Source organism: Photinus pyralis, unplaced genomic scaffold (genome assembly GCF_008802855.1).
Source record: "Photinus pyralis isolate 1611_PpyrPB1 unplaced genomic scaffold, Ppyr1.3 Ppyr1.4_LG2, whole genome shotgun sequence".
Taxonomy (NCBI): Eukaryota; Metazoa; Arthropoda; class Insecta; order Coleoptera; family Lampyridae; genus Photinus; species Photinus pyralis.
In genome coordinates, this window is record NW_022170403.1 from 30,576,038 (window position 1) to 30,591,813 (window position 15,776).

Consider the following 15,776-nt stretch of genomic DNA (forward strand, 5'->3'; position numbering starts at 1 on the left):
TTCACCTATCCTGAAAGTGGACTGCTTGACAAAGACAAGCAGGGGTGGTGGTGGGCCCCTTCCTTCCTTCCTATCCTTATTGGACACCAGCAGGAAGACAAAGCAATCCATGGAGCAGACCAGAAAGAAGCAAATGCGGCGAGTCGATTTCGTTCAAGTGGAAAGCGTGAAATCGGGACCATTTCGAACTGGACAGTCGCGACGTGGAATACTCCAAAAGACTTTGAGATTGGCAGCAAGGAAACCTTTAGACTGATAAGTACATTTCTTATCCTTGGTAATCCTGGATCCTAATCGAACAAGATTTCAGACGAGGCAGTTGGTCGAGTAGGAACTTTTACCTGATCCATCGATTTGGGGTTTAGCCATAGAGGAATCTGCGTCGAGTTTTACTGGGACACTTGCTGGTGAAAGCATACGCAATGAAGAAGTAAGTACGAAGTATATACTGCCTACTTAATATTTGATTATTTTCCATTTATGTAAAAGGGAAAAAATATTAAAATATTGCTGTGTTTCTTCATTCGCACGCAAAAAAATAAATGCTGTGCCTCACGTTGGGGGTGCAAAAATTATTTCTGTGTGCAATGGCATAAGTTCGTTAAGCAATTCAAATAACACTTGCCTACATACACAACAAATTAAACCTTGTAACAAACCCCATCTTTCAATAAACTCTATCTTTAAGAACTAACGAAAAATTGAATCTAGATCAGGGGCCAGCTGGGCTTCGAAATGCTGGAAAATTTTAACACTGACTTATAAAAATCTTGAGGTTCCGGAAATACGTAATTCAAATGACACAACACTATTTATTAAATTTTGATTTATACTGGAAATCGCCCGCTACATCGGTACGCAAACTCGACCATCCGCATCACTATTTTTCATTTTCGGCAAAGGCCTACGAAATGCGAGCACTTGTTTACATCGCACCTCCTTATCTACAAACTTTGCACATGTGCCATCGCCACAATTAAATTTTACTTTGATAATATCCCCTCATTTCGAATAGATGCAATAATTCTTTTACAAACATGTTTCTCAACTTCTGTATCTTAAATTACAAGTAAAATCTACTAAATTATTTAACAATTTCATGTAATCAGGCAAAAGAATGCAAAAAATTCACGTTAAGATATACAGGGTGCTCGTGCTGCATTAAAAAAACTTTTGGTCAGATCTGAGAAACGGTGGCCCAAACATGTTTTTTGAGTACGCCACTTGATTCTACATAAAAATATCTAAAACAGGCAGTTTTTTACCTTTTTTAATCTTACATCGGTAGTAAGATAACATCTCAAAAAGTCAAACTTTTCGTTTTGTACCCCATATTTCAGAAACAAACATAGTTAAGATTGATCCTATTTGTGGTATTAAAAACTTCACAAAAAAGTGGCACAGATTTGCGAAACTTGCAAGTCTCCATCTTTAAAAACAGCTGAGATACACTGCAGTCTCAACCGAAATATCAAACGTAGTTGTTTTTCTTAGGTAAACGTAACGGGGGAAATTTAGAAGCAGTTATGAAGCGATTATTGCGTTACATTATCATCCCGAATTGCGTTTTAATCCCTCCGAGAGAAAAAGTGACACTTTAGTTCTAGTGTATTACCTATATACCAAGAGACTAAAGTTTGTGTTTTAATCCCGAGAGTGCAGATTATTTGCCCGAAACGGGATTGGGACGCATCTTAGTCCTGTGGTTTATACGCTAATTTTGCACTCCTGTAATCTGCTACAGTAGTTTCAATGTCCAAATTTGAAGGAAAAAATTTGTTTGATTGTAGGATCAGTATACCTACCTTATCGTGCCAAATTGTAACCGTATAATAATAAATGTCAGTTTACCTTAAAGATCTTATTCAAAACTGCGGCTATGAGAAAACTACCGCCTACTACCCTCCGGGAGCAAAAGTGGGTCACTTCACCTTAAATTAATGACAAAACACGTTGATTTAATCCACGGAGTACAAATAAAATATTGACAACCACATACTTCTTTCTTAGTTTTTTTAGCGCATTTTCCAAAAGGAAAATGAACGCTATTGTCCGCACTTTGTCCATCTGTACCTCTACTAGTCCTCCAGTTTAAGCTTTTTCGTTGTGGTTTCTTTCTTATACGGTGTAGTACAGCCTACCAGAGTTCTTACTGATTCTGTGCGGAGAAAATGCGTTTTCGTCGGTCGGCAGTGACCACGTTTTTAACTTGTTTTTCTTCGGTGAACGCAACGAGATGGATAAAGATACTGATCATTCGGTTGAAACTAAATTAACCCCTATCAGACCTTAAATAGTAGCAATACATTCATACACATTTTCCTTTTGGAGAAATAATTTCAAACTAGGTTGTTTGTTTTAAATTAACGAACTGGAGGCGTCTAATTTAGGGTACTAATAATAAACTAAAAATAGCAACATACTCGCGACCAAGCTCCATAGGGGAGTCGAACTTTGGGTACCTACTTATTTTTTAATAGGATAAGTTTAAGGAATGTCAACTGTATGGTGTTTATTGATAATATTTTGTATAATATTGCACCAATTTGTTATTACGCGAGTAGAAGGCCGGCTCCCCTCCGCCATCTTGGATTCTGTGACGTCACAACGTCATGATCTTGGACTTTAAGGTCATGTGACGTCACATGGCCTTGGGGTTTCCTAAAGCCGTTACCTTTTGGACTTTCACTTTGGGATTTCCCCAGGTTGTAACCTTGGTTTTGGACTTTGGTATTGGGTTTTCCCAAACTATTATTGCAGACCCGAGCGACCGAAAGGGAGCGAGAATAGGCAGAGTCCTCCAAACTATAAACACTGTGTTATATTCAAGATCTTTTTATAACACTCACGGCCATTTGCACAAAAAAGATAATCCAGGATTATTGTTTAATCCGGTATTAAGACATTTGATTGGCTTTATACTGCAGTATGCAGCCAATCAAATGTCAAAATTCTTGTTTAAACTCAGATTTGGCATTTAATGTAGGTATTGATTATAATTCGCTGTTTGTCAAGGCTGGTGTAGGTAGTAACCATGGTCATGGAATCAACAGAATTAGGTATGGAAAATTAAGCAGCGTAAAGGACGTTACCATTGACGACGTACTTTTTAAGAAACAACGAATTTTATAATAATTTAAACGCGTTTAAATGAACCTTAGAAACATATGGAGCCCATTTAGCAAATTTAAATTTTTATTCATATGTCAGTAAAATTGCGTTTTACCATCGTTTTTAGGTTTCTCCTATCGAGATGAGAAATTTTCAACATTTTTTTCAATTTTTTGGAAACCGATGGTAGTTTTCTACGTGGAAATTTAATCAGCTTACAAAACCCATTTAAGACATTTTTACTATATAACGCAAGAAAGATTTTGAATTAGTGTTTCCACAAGTGCAATTGATAGTTATTTTGTGGTTGTAGGAAGATTAACTGGACGAATTGGCAAAAATTTCACTTTGCAGGTGCAGCGTATTATTATAGCATTTATAGTCTATTATCCTTGCAGCACACTTTGTAATTGAGGCTAAAATTAAATATATCATCCCTTAATCGACGCTAATAAAATGTATTCAAATGTTCTTAATTTGTTTGGCAGCAATTTTCAACGTTAGTCACCGTCCTAGGGGAATGTAGTCGAAACTGGGCAGTCTAATTTAGGGGTGTTTTGTGCAACAAATTCCTGAATATTGTGATTAAGGTTAAATCTAAGCCTATCATCCCTTAATCGACGCCATTAAAATGTTTTCACATGTTGAAAATTATAAACTAGCAATTTTTTGCGTTTTCTCGTGTATGCTCTGACATAATCCAATCTCTGCAATAAATCATTAGCGGCACTGGTTCACGGTTTTACAAAAAAATTCCCTCTCCTAATAATTACATCGCTAAGATACAGCGTAAACTGCGCTTTTGAATTTGTTTATCTGGCTTTTCCATAAGCAAATCCCCTCCAAAGTAGGTTGAAGTGTATAAAAGTGAAAAGGAAGTACAAAATCGCTTAATCTCGAATTTAAACTATCCCGGTATACGTCAATTAAGTACCAGTTACAAGATTTGTGGAGTGGATATGATTATGTGAATTCAACTATTCCCGATACCATGGATAAATCAGAAGAGATGCAGGAGCATTTTGAAGGTATGCAATGAATAATGGCAAGACCAACAAAATACGTTTACAGGAAATGAAACTTTAACATCCTCATGGACGTCTTTCCTAAAAGGAGGAATTAATTATACTGGCTGCAAAGCTTGCCTTATTATAAATATTAATCGTCATATAAATGAAGATAAGTACGATTCGTTGTAGTTGCAATACATAATATTCACAATAATGTTATCATTTATTTATTATAATGGTATTTCCTTTTACTTATCACCAATCAAAGTTAATCTGTGTATAGAGTATATAAATACTAATACATCCGCATGCATAGTATGTAGTTGTTGCTTGTGAACAACCATACGAGTATAAAGTGATCCTAAATCAAATAAAATGTTACTTTTTCGTAAAAAGGGCGCAAGGACGCAGCACCTTGTCTTGTAAATTCATTATAATTGAAGAAATGACCCCCTGTAGAACTCATTAATATGTAGGTATTGGAAATATTGGAAAATGTTTCTCTATCTATTTGCTGATATTGCTTCTCGTTTCCTTGGAAAGGTGCGTGCTGGTCCCGCGCTTCTTATTGAACATAACTATCGATTTGTATTTTTAAATTAGCCTCTCAAGTTTTTGAAACATGAATTTTAAATTTTCTATATGTTCCTTTAGACTGGTATTTACCACTACAACGTTATCCATGAATACCATGCACAATTTTATTCTGTACACTCTTTAGAAGTTCATCCATTACTCTTTGGAAAGTGGATGGGGCATTTTTTAGTACAAATTTTTCAGAAGTGAAATTATTTTAGGTGTCCAGTCCTGCGTGAAAAGGACCTTCGGAATGGATATAATTGGGAAAGTACGATTGCGACTGAATTTGATCGTACTCTTTATTATGAAGTTCCTTGAAAACGAAATTGGTGTTCTGACCATTATACAGGGTGTAGCACCTAAGATCCCTCGGATCATAACACCTTTACTATAAAAGATACCGAAAAAAGTCTGAGAGCAAAATTGTACGCAATTAGCGCCAGTATGTTTCTAAAATATTTTTCAACACCAGGGGCGTGCTGTATTCCTGTGGGGTATCAAACTTGCGTTTCTTCCACAATCACATAATTTTTTGTAGGTAATTAAATTAAATTTTTGATTGATCTTGGCTAAATGTCAAATTTTTAAAAATTTGAACACCTTTTGTTTCATCATGGCACACTTGGGTTCGGAAAAGAACGTTTTTTTTTACAAATTAGCGTTTCGACTTGGTTTTTCTTATGGAATGTGTGGTTTTGTTTAAATCAGTGGAAAATTTGTAGTTTTGGCTACCCAGAGGTATAATTTGTTTAGGAGGGTGCCATTTAAAATTCTAAAAAAATATGACATTTAGCGAAAGTCATTCAAAAATTTTATTTTTTCGATAAAGTATTATTATCTGATTCTGGAAGAGGTCTTAACCTGTGCCTCAATCCAAAAAATAGCCCCCTGTGCGATTTAGTTTCTCTCAAAAAAAATTTGAAAAACTGTCAAATTTTGACGAAAAAAGGTTATAATAGCGAAACCGTTAAAGTTAAGGGTATCATGTTACATAAAAAATAAGTACTTTTCAAGTACTCTCCAAATCAGTAATAAAATATGGGGGGTTTCATTTAAAAAAATGCAAGTTCATACGCCACTGGAATACAGAATACAAATTTTTGTCCCGTATGGTTTTTTGACACGGTCGCCATTTTGTTTTTTTAATGGCAACATAGCTTTTGCAACACATCGTAGGAAAGCTCCTTTAACCTTCATTATGAATACGCAATAGGAAAAATACGGTTACGCAAACCTAACTAATTTATTAGAGCGAAATTGTGAATAATACAACAAGAATTGTTATCTTTTTTTGAGTTTTTTTGGTTCCATCTTTATTAGCCACTCTGTATACGAATCCAAAGATTTCCGTTTGCTCGCTGTGAAATAAATAGAACGCGAAAGCGTTTCAAGAAAAAAAACTGATTCAAAGTGCGCAAACTCAGAGTTAAGCTTTTCTTTTGAGGCCCTTTCGGTCAAGGGATTAAAGAAACAATGTACCTATCCACAATTCCTGGGTTACCCATGCTAAATTTCTTAGATTGACTGAACATGGTTTATACTTAGACCATATAGTACATGGACTGCTATTAGCCCTATGCTTCAATACAAAATGGGTGGTCACGGATAGAGGGCACTGTAGTCGTGGGTATGTGAATCTCAGGGTAAACTAAAGTCGTATGAACACAACTCGGATCGCGTGAAGAATAGCTTTTATGGTAACCGCGTAGTACGGGAAGCTTTAAATAGGTACTCTTGTTTAAAAAATCAATAGATCGTTTTCTATTAAAGGTAAAGATATTGTTGCTAGTATTTCTGAACGTGTTTGAATTGTGTACTCAATAATAAAAAATATATAGGGTGTTCTAGGCGGAAGTGAAAACAAATTGCCATTATGGCCAATGAATTTTTTGCTTTTTACTATAATTTGGAAAAATTCATTTCATTGATAAATTAGGAATATGTTTTCCTCTATTTAAAATAAGGAGGGTTTTAATGTGTGATATTTTCTATAAAGGTGTAAAAAAATGGGTTTGTGGTCTAAATTTTGGACGGTATAAAAAGTTTAAACTGAATTGTATGTGTAGGTACAATTGTATAGGTATAAAGTAGACATGCAATTGGAGGAATGCATGGAGCTTATGATAATTAGGTACTTACTTCTTAGAGATTAAGATTTATTACATTCCAACCCTAAAAATAGTCTCATGAGTGGAAACCCTTGGCATGTGTAAGGGTTGATTAAATTTCAGAATAAAGGAATCTCCCAATTTTTAATGGACTTAGACTAGAAACCAATTTCGAAAGAAAATTTAAAGGGCTGTAACTTTTGAACTAATAGCCCAATCTTGGAACTGTTTCAAATTATGGATTCTACAGGCCCCATATTCTATAAGAAAATTTTTTTACGGGTCGATCTGAGACAATTTTTTTTCGGGCCTCAAAAAAAAGGCAGTGTACAACCTTCCTTTTTTACCAAAAATCGACTGCACCAAAATTTCTCGGGAAAACACTTTTTCTTATTAATTTTGGTGCGTAGAATCCAAAACAATTCGTACTTTTTCGATCAGACTTCTCAATCAAAAGTTATAGACTAGAAACCAATTTCGAAAGAAAATTCAAAGGGCTGTAACTTTTGAACTAGTAGCCCAATCTTGGAACTGTTTCAAATTATGGATTCTACAGGCCACATTCTATAAGAAAATTTTTTTCCGGATCGATCTGAGACATTTTTTTTCTCCGGCCTCAAAAAAAGGCAGTGTACAACCTTCCTTTTTTTACCAAAATTTGACTGCACCAAAATTTCTCGGGAAAACACTTTTTCTTATTAATTTTGGTGCGTAGAATCCAAAACAATTCGTACTTTTTCGATCAGACTTCTCAATCCAAAGTTATAGACTAGAAACCAATTTGGAAAGAAAATTCAAAGGGCTGTAACTTTTGAACTAGCAGCCCAATCTTGGAACTGTTTGAAATTATGGATTCTACAGGCCACATTCTATAAGAACATTTTTTTTCCGGGTCGATCGGAGACATTTTTTTTCTCGGGCCTCAAAAAAAGGCAGTGTACAACCTTCCTTTTTTACCAAAATTTGACTGCACCAAAATTTCTCGGGAAAACACTTTTTCTTATTAATTTTGGTGCGTAGGATCCAAAACAATTCGTACTTTTTCGATCAGATTTCTCAATCAAAGGTTATAGACTAGAAACCAATTTCGAAAGAAAATTCAAAGGGCTGTAACTTTTGAACTAGTAGCCCAATATTGGAACTGTTTCAAATTATGGATTCTACATACCAAAATCTATATGAATAGTATACTAAGATAAAAGTGTATAATCAAGTCTTTAAAGCACGGGCAACGAGTTTAATGGCACGACGTTCATACTTCACGAAGCCTCTGAAAAATCAAATGAGCTTTTTCCGAACAAAGTGAAATACTAACGAAAAATGTTATTGATACCAACATCGGTTGGGTGCAAAGAGAAAATTCCATAGGACATAGGTACATACCTACCCCTAAATTGCACAGCTTGTTCAAAACTTAGATTACTTACTAAGACCAACACACGCTTAGCAATACTTCATCCACAAATTACTTTACAAGTCCGTAACATACAGGTGACACCAACTTTATGCTCACTAAATACACAAAAACTTGGAAATATAATTTCGTAATTTCCATTCATTTTTAGTAAAATTTACATAGTTATTATATTTCTTGCGTTTTTACTAAGAATTTTTGACAAAGATGAGTTCGGCCTCGCCATTTTAAACTTCAACAACGTATTCTTATATGTAAATTATCTGTAACGAGCAACTTATAAAAATGCAAATTAGGACGAAATTAAGTCGTTCCTATTAAATTAAAGTTGTTTCCCGAGTAATTTTACTTCTAATATTTCGTTTTCTGTTATATTAAATTGGGGGAAGTCATCCGAATCGACTCTGATGGCGGCTGAGGTTGAAAAGTAACAGATGCAGATTTGTAAAACATACCATAAATCCTTTTGTGGAAAATCAACTTACCTGCAGATTGACCAAACTTTAATTTCACCACACCTTTTCAAGGCCTCTTCATTTTCGCTGAAGAATTAGAGAAACTTGTACCGTAATTAAGCTTATTAATGTTCTAAAATTTAACAGAAAGTTCATATTCAAAACTGACCTCTTGTTAAAGGAGTTTAAAGGGGACTTTAAATATTGACTACAATTACTTTCATTTTCCGTAAGTCGGACGTACGGTGGTATTTATACCTCGAAGGCGCTATCAGAGAGCAACTCGTGCGACAAATCTTCCCAGAGTATTCCCGCCCTTAGGTACCAATACGTCTGGTGAACGCACTTTCGAATTTGTTCCAGATTCGCCCTTCAGTTTTTTACGATTCTTCCATTTCTTCCGATTCCGGCCATTTGGGTTCGAATTTTTTTGATTCTTCTCATCCTTTCAACCCTTTACATTCTTTCGTCCCTTCGAATTCTTCAAATCTACCAAATACTTAAGTTGCACCACATTCTTCTTGGCTTTATTGCCCAGTGTTGTCAGATTCTTCCGGCTCTTTAGAACTTCCGAATTTAGGAATCTTAATCCGAATTGGAGTATGTTTGGTGTCATTTGAAGCGCGCTTATTTATCTTGATATTTGGGCCGGGTCCTAGATTTTTATCACGTCGGAGATCCGAGCGATTAATTAAAGAGTCTCCCCTCCCAAAGTTTCCCCAATTTTATTTAAGACGAGAGCATTATGAAGAAGGGATCGTAATAATAATAATTTTAATAATAATAATTTTATTGAACCTTTTGTTGCCATTCATACAATGGAAAGGTAAGTCAGTAACTATTGTATAACAAATAAAAAATGATTAAATCTATAATAAGCGTGGGGATATTTCAATTCAAATAACATACAACAGATAACATCTATGACTTCACATATTCTTGGAGCGAGTAATAGCAATTGCTGACTAGATAAATTCTAAGAGCATTTGTAGTTTGAGATCGTTCCGTATTCTGATTATTTTTTGCATTATTATTGTACTGTTTAATTACAAGGTTTAATATTTTCCCTCCGTTATCATAAGGGAGGTGTTTGCTTTCCTTTGTTTTAATTTCCACTAAATATAGATAGGCAACTTCTGATGGCGCTCGAGATTAACCTTACCGACTCCGCCGATTAGAGCAGCTTCTGCTGGAAATTTTATATAATTGTAATTTTATTGTTAACGCATTACGTATAGTTTAAATTTTCTATTTTCATCACTATCATTTATTTTTGATTTTGTTTTTTTTTTTTTTTTATTGTTAGTCTTTTTTTTTCTTTTTTCATTTTGTTAAATGCTAGAAATAGCAAATGAATTGCCTGGTATCGATGATAAGTATATTAATTTGCAATCATTTTCGAGCTCCGTGAAAAATGAGAAATGTGAATTGTTTAGTATATTTCACACAAATAAAAAAATTTTGATTATTTAGCAAGTATCAAACCACTTCTAAACTCCATGCAAGTGATTGTATTAAGCGAAACGTGGAATTGCGTAAGTACAAAATACTTTGAACTGAATGGCTAATGGCTTTATTACAACGCGAGTAAGCTAAACCAAAATGACGGTGTAATAATATATATTAAATTAACAATTATACAATCCGCTAATAACATTGTGATTAATGGGTTTTGATTTATAAGAACACGATTAAAACTGCACAATCATATAATAATCATGACAAGCATCTATCGCCCACCATCTTATGATATCAACTGCTTCTTAACTTCTCTTAAATTATATTTTAAAAATCATATCGAAAACTGTGTTGAAATTCTAATCGGAGATATAAATATAGATTTATTAAGCAGTGGAATTCATAATTAAATTGTTGAGTGAATTTTCATTTGTTCCATATATCAACAAGCCTACAAGAATATCTGGTGATTCACCAATCATGCATAGACCACATTTTCTAAAATTATTGCCCATTGAAGAATCGTTTAATCATTTTATAAACGTCTGCAAAAAAATTATTGCTTCTACTACTATTATTAAACACAAAAGAATTAAAAAGAAGAAAGAGTGGGCAAAAGATAAATTATTTTTATTTTTTAAGTATAGTTTGAATAAATCTTGTTTTATTAGAATTTCTTGCAATAATTCAACATACCTGTCATATCAAAAACAAAGAAATAAAGTAAGTAATTTAATAAAATTTCAAAAAATGACATATTTTCAAAATAATATTGCACATACTCAAAATATATCTGAACTATGGGAAGCGACCAAAAAGGCAGCTAATATAGAAAAATCAAAAGTCCCTATAAATCGAATAGTTGACGAGAATGGATACGTAGTGAAGGATATGAGTGAAATAGTGGAATTTTTTAATGACTAGGTACTTCGTATCCGTTCCCGAAACGTTAGCTTCTCGTGTCAGTACCTCGGGAACTTACAAAGATACCATCTCTTTTGTTACAAAAACTTTTTCATGGTGTCCAATCATTGATAAAGACGTAGAAAACTCTATAAAAGACTTAAAGGTAAGAGTATCAGGTGGTTATGACAATATTTCTTCGAGTACATTAAAACTTATCGCACATTCCGTCACCCTACCATTATCCACACTATACAATCGTTGTCTTATTGAGGGATATTTTCCTACTGTTTTAAAAAATGGATATACCCTTACATAAAAGTGGTGATAAGACCAAGGTAAGTAATTACAGACCAATTGCACTAACCAGTTTTGTCAAAAATATTTGAAAAAATTATTCACAAACAATTACTGTCTTTCTTCCAAAGATTTGATATTCTTTCAGGATCACAATATGGATTTATGAAAAATAAATCGTCTGAAGATGCGCTGACTGACCTTGTTAAAAAAATTATAACGCCTCTTGATAACTCTGAGTATTGTCTAGCAGTATTCTTAGATCTTGCTAAAGCTTTTGATACAGTGATTCATGACATATTATGTGATAAATTATTTAAATATGGCGTTAGTCTTTCACTTATTAAATCGTATCTTTACAATAGAACACAAGCTGTAAGAATTGATGGGACGATGAGTGCTGAAAAGACTGTAAGGTTTGGAGTTCCTCAAGGATCTATTCTGGGACCTTTACTTTTTATAATATATATAAACGACCTATTGAATTTATCACTGCAAAATGCTAAGTTGTTCTCGTATGCAGACGATACAGTACTCTTTGTCTCGGCAGATTCAAAAAATAGATACAACCTCAGGTCATATGAGCATAATTAAACACTGGCTAGATAACAACATCTTAACGTTAAACTACCAAAAGTCCTCTTACACTGTAGATAATGTAGACAGTTTGCTCATACACGTAAAGGATTGCACAATGAGACAATGTAATTGTGACATAAAAATTAATAAATGTAATACTGTGAAGTATTTGGGGGTCATGTTAGACAGCCGCCTAAGGTGGGATACTCAAATTCAATACCTAACCAACAAATTAAGGAAACTAATATATCTTTTTAAATCTATAAACAGTGTAATGAGTGTCGCTTCCAAGAAAATTATTTATTACGGCGTATGTCAATCTATAATATCGTATGGGATATTAACATGGAGGTCAACACCAGATGTTTACATGAGTCGTTTGTTTATTGTCCAAAAACTAATTTTAAAAATATTATTTCGAAAACCGTTAATGCTATCATCAGAACAACTCTTTAAAGAAACTAAGTTGTATTCTATTTATCATCTTTACATACTCACCTTATTAAAATACATCTACAAAAGCAAGTCTACACTGCTTAATGTTCCTACTCACAACTACACTACAAGATTCAAAACTTTAAGTTTATCTTACAATATAACAGTTAACAAACAAATTGCACAAAAAACTTCACTTTTCATGTAATCAAGGTCTATAGGTAACCATTTTCAACTAAAGTACAATATCTCCTCGTTTTTTATTCTATCGAATAAATCATTTTTGAAAAATGTAAAAAAAATTTGTGCTTCAATGAGTATACAAGAGGTTCGAAACATTCTTTTAGTTCAAATTTAATTTAACTATTAGTCCTTTTATTTATTTTTATTTTTAGCTTATTTTTATTTCATTTCTTAGTTTTTTTTTAAATTTTATTTTTCTTTTTTTTTTAAATTCTATGATCAAGTTATTCACCTTGCACCTGACAAAAGATATTAACAAGTTTTTAAACTTAGATATCTGCTGCAGGTATGAATTCAGTGTTGATATGTTTTTTTTCTCTCTTTTCTTTTTAATGTCCAATGTACCCATGTTTGTGTGAATGAAACTCCGTAGATTTTATACATTTATTTGTAGTGTAATAATTTTTAAGTTTAAAGTGAAAAATATTTTGTTTTTTATGTACAAATAAATGGCTTATTATTATTATTATGATTTTGCGTATGAATGTGGTCTAACCATTTACCATACAAGATCGTTTCGCCTCAACTCCCCCATTTACTAAAATGTGTTCTCTTACAGTAAAGGCGAAAATAAAAACCGTAATGAAGAAATTTGACTGTTTATTGAATCCTTTGCCCCTTATCCTTGAGGACAGAAGAGGGTTATTGACCGACGAGCACCCGCGGCATATCAATATAAGTACACAACAAGAACGACCCCTAATTTAATCAACCAGTAGGAGAAAAAGGAAAATTTGTAACAATCCGTTACAAATCGAAACGGTCACAAAAAATCAAAACGGTCTGAACCGAAACGTACTGTCGCATAAATTTGTCCATTTTCCTAGAGATCCCATCATTTTAAGAGGTTTTTCTTTCATTTAACGTTAATAAGCGAACTATTAGACTTTCGCCAATTACAATTACATTAATATCCATTTAATAACCGTCAATAGTTAACTAGAAAACTCTCCCTAATTACAAGTTGGAAATCGACTAGTTCTAACACAAGCCTAATAAATCCCCAACGGTCCTGGAACCTGTAATATTCCTTCATTAAGCGACGGGTCCTTTTCCCATCTAATAAATTAGCGGTTCTCAATAATATTTAACATTTATGAGATCCTTTTAGGTAACTAACGCAAGAGCATATATTACGCGGTCAATATGTGTACAATATAATTTGTGGGGAGGGGGCGATAATAAAGATGGCATTTGCGGAATAGCGCCAGGTAAGGGTAATTCCCTCTCATTTAGGAAAATACCTCCATAGCCCTTTATTAAATTCCTGTCGAGTTATGAGTTGTTTCCGATAAATTAGATGTATGTAGTTGTAGTAGTTGAGAACTGCATTAGGGGTAATGGTTTGGAACAAAGTTAGGACTTGTGCATGGCAAGGGGAAGGAAAAGCCGAAAGGATGAGTTTTAGATTGCCGTGCAAGGAGTATACCTCGTAGCGATAGAAACGTAAACCTTTCGGGACTTACATGGAAATGGCGTTACTATCAGAGTTCCGCTATAAAATTCGCCACGTTTTCCACCGAAGTCTATTTGCAGTGAAAGAAACTACGAAGGGAATCTCTGCACCTATAAACTTCTTATTACCGCTTTACGCGAGATGGGAAAAGTTAGTTAATGCGTCATATGTACCTACTACATGCAAACGCACTTTCATCTCACGACGCGATTAGACCGAGGTACCTAACGAGCGCGAAAATTGCAAAAAGAAAGTCACTTACTATCCAGCCACTTTGAGTCGTACTTCAAGGTCCGTTTAAAGCTGTACTCTCTTCTGCCGGTCGTCAGGTTATGCAGATCCGTCCTGAAGATGACCGTGTCCGCCTTCGTAAATTCGGCATTCGTACCAGAATACAACCCGGGAAGATCGCCAGGATTACCCTTTTCCACCCATACCGCGGTCGAGTTATCCGCAGGATCGTATGGACACTTTGCTATTCCCATTCCAATTCCCGGAACGAAAGTGTTTCGGCCCAGATGCGTTAGGTTCGACTGCAATTAAAAAAAATCAAGCGTAGAAATTTTATCTCCACGAAAACCTACCCCTATCCATTCCGACAGAGTCGACATAATCTCGTATTTACATTTTCCATTATTCAGAACTTGCATAAAGGTAAAATCAATAAAAGAATCCCTTCTTAAAGCCACGAGGAGAAGGGCTCTTAATGTTTCTGAATTTTTAATGCTCATTGCCACAGTATAGGCATTTGGTGGGAAAAGGTTTGACGAAATAAATGTCGAGATCTCGTATTCTTTGACGTGACGCGTCCTTTATACGAAATACCCAAATCCGAGACCAAAATATTTATTTTAAATTTAATCTCGAAAATGTCATATTAGTATTTGATATTCGTTCCGCTACATTCCCTCCCTTATCGCGTTTTCAAATTCAAAGAGAAACGGGCACGTATCTTGCTTTCAATTGCTCACCCTACGCATTATAATTGTCAAGCAAATAAATGCGCATTCATGCGTAATGCGCGATATTGCGCTATATTAAAACAAATCGTTTTTGGATGTGTAAATGTTGTCGAGGGAAAATACGCTGAAAATTTCTGAATGTCGTTATGCGAAATGTACTGCCAGTTAATAAAATTGAATGCGCGCACTTCTTTTGAGTGCACAAGAAAATCTAATTACGTGTAAGTATTTGGCATTAAATCAATTACCTCTCGCTAGAAGTTCAATGCAAAAAATGGGTCACTTGAACAATTAATCTATCGCAATATACCAAAAGCGACTTGACACTTGATTCTTAGTTTTCTTAAAGATATCAACCTCTGGGAAGCTATTTGTATTGCATGTATTTTTACGATTTATTAATCCATTAACATTGGATTTGATAGAAAAAATCAGTTTCTTAGTAGTAGTAACTTTCTGTTTAATTTTGCCAGCAAGCAATCTGGAAAAACAGGTTTTGAAGTCCATTTTCAAAGAGAAAAAAGGAGAAATCTTCAGTACGTCACTGTAAAATGGATGTCAAAGGGTATCCGGAGGTCAGTTAATTATTTTGCTTGGGAAGGTCAACTCCCTTTATTAAATTGAAAACAAAAACCTGCCAAAAATTGAAACTTAACATTCGAAATTTAAAACATTAATATTGTAAAGCTTCAAGCCTAAACATTAATCGAAGCAAAATTGTAGTACGAGGTGTGAGCTCTACTTCCTTTGGGTTTACGATCATCTT

At 34.3% G+C, this 15,776-nt stretch overlaps 1 protein-coding gene across 1 annotated transcript in view; it reads right to left on the reverse strand.

Moving 5' to 3' along the window:
* LOC116163441 (semaphorin-2A) overlaps positions 1-15,776 on the reverse strand; it is a 29,840-nt gene that overhangs the window by 13,367 nt on the left and 697 nt on the right. Inside the window, exon 2 of the mRNA XM_031477349.1 lies at positions 14,311-14,581. Within this exon, the coding sequence (XP_031333209.1) occupies positions 14,311-14,533 (223 nt within the window). The 5' untranslated portion in view covers positions 14,534-14,581. The remainder of the gene's footprint in view (positions 1-14,310; positions 14,582-15,776) is intronic.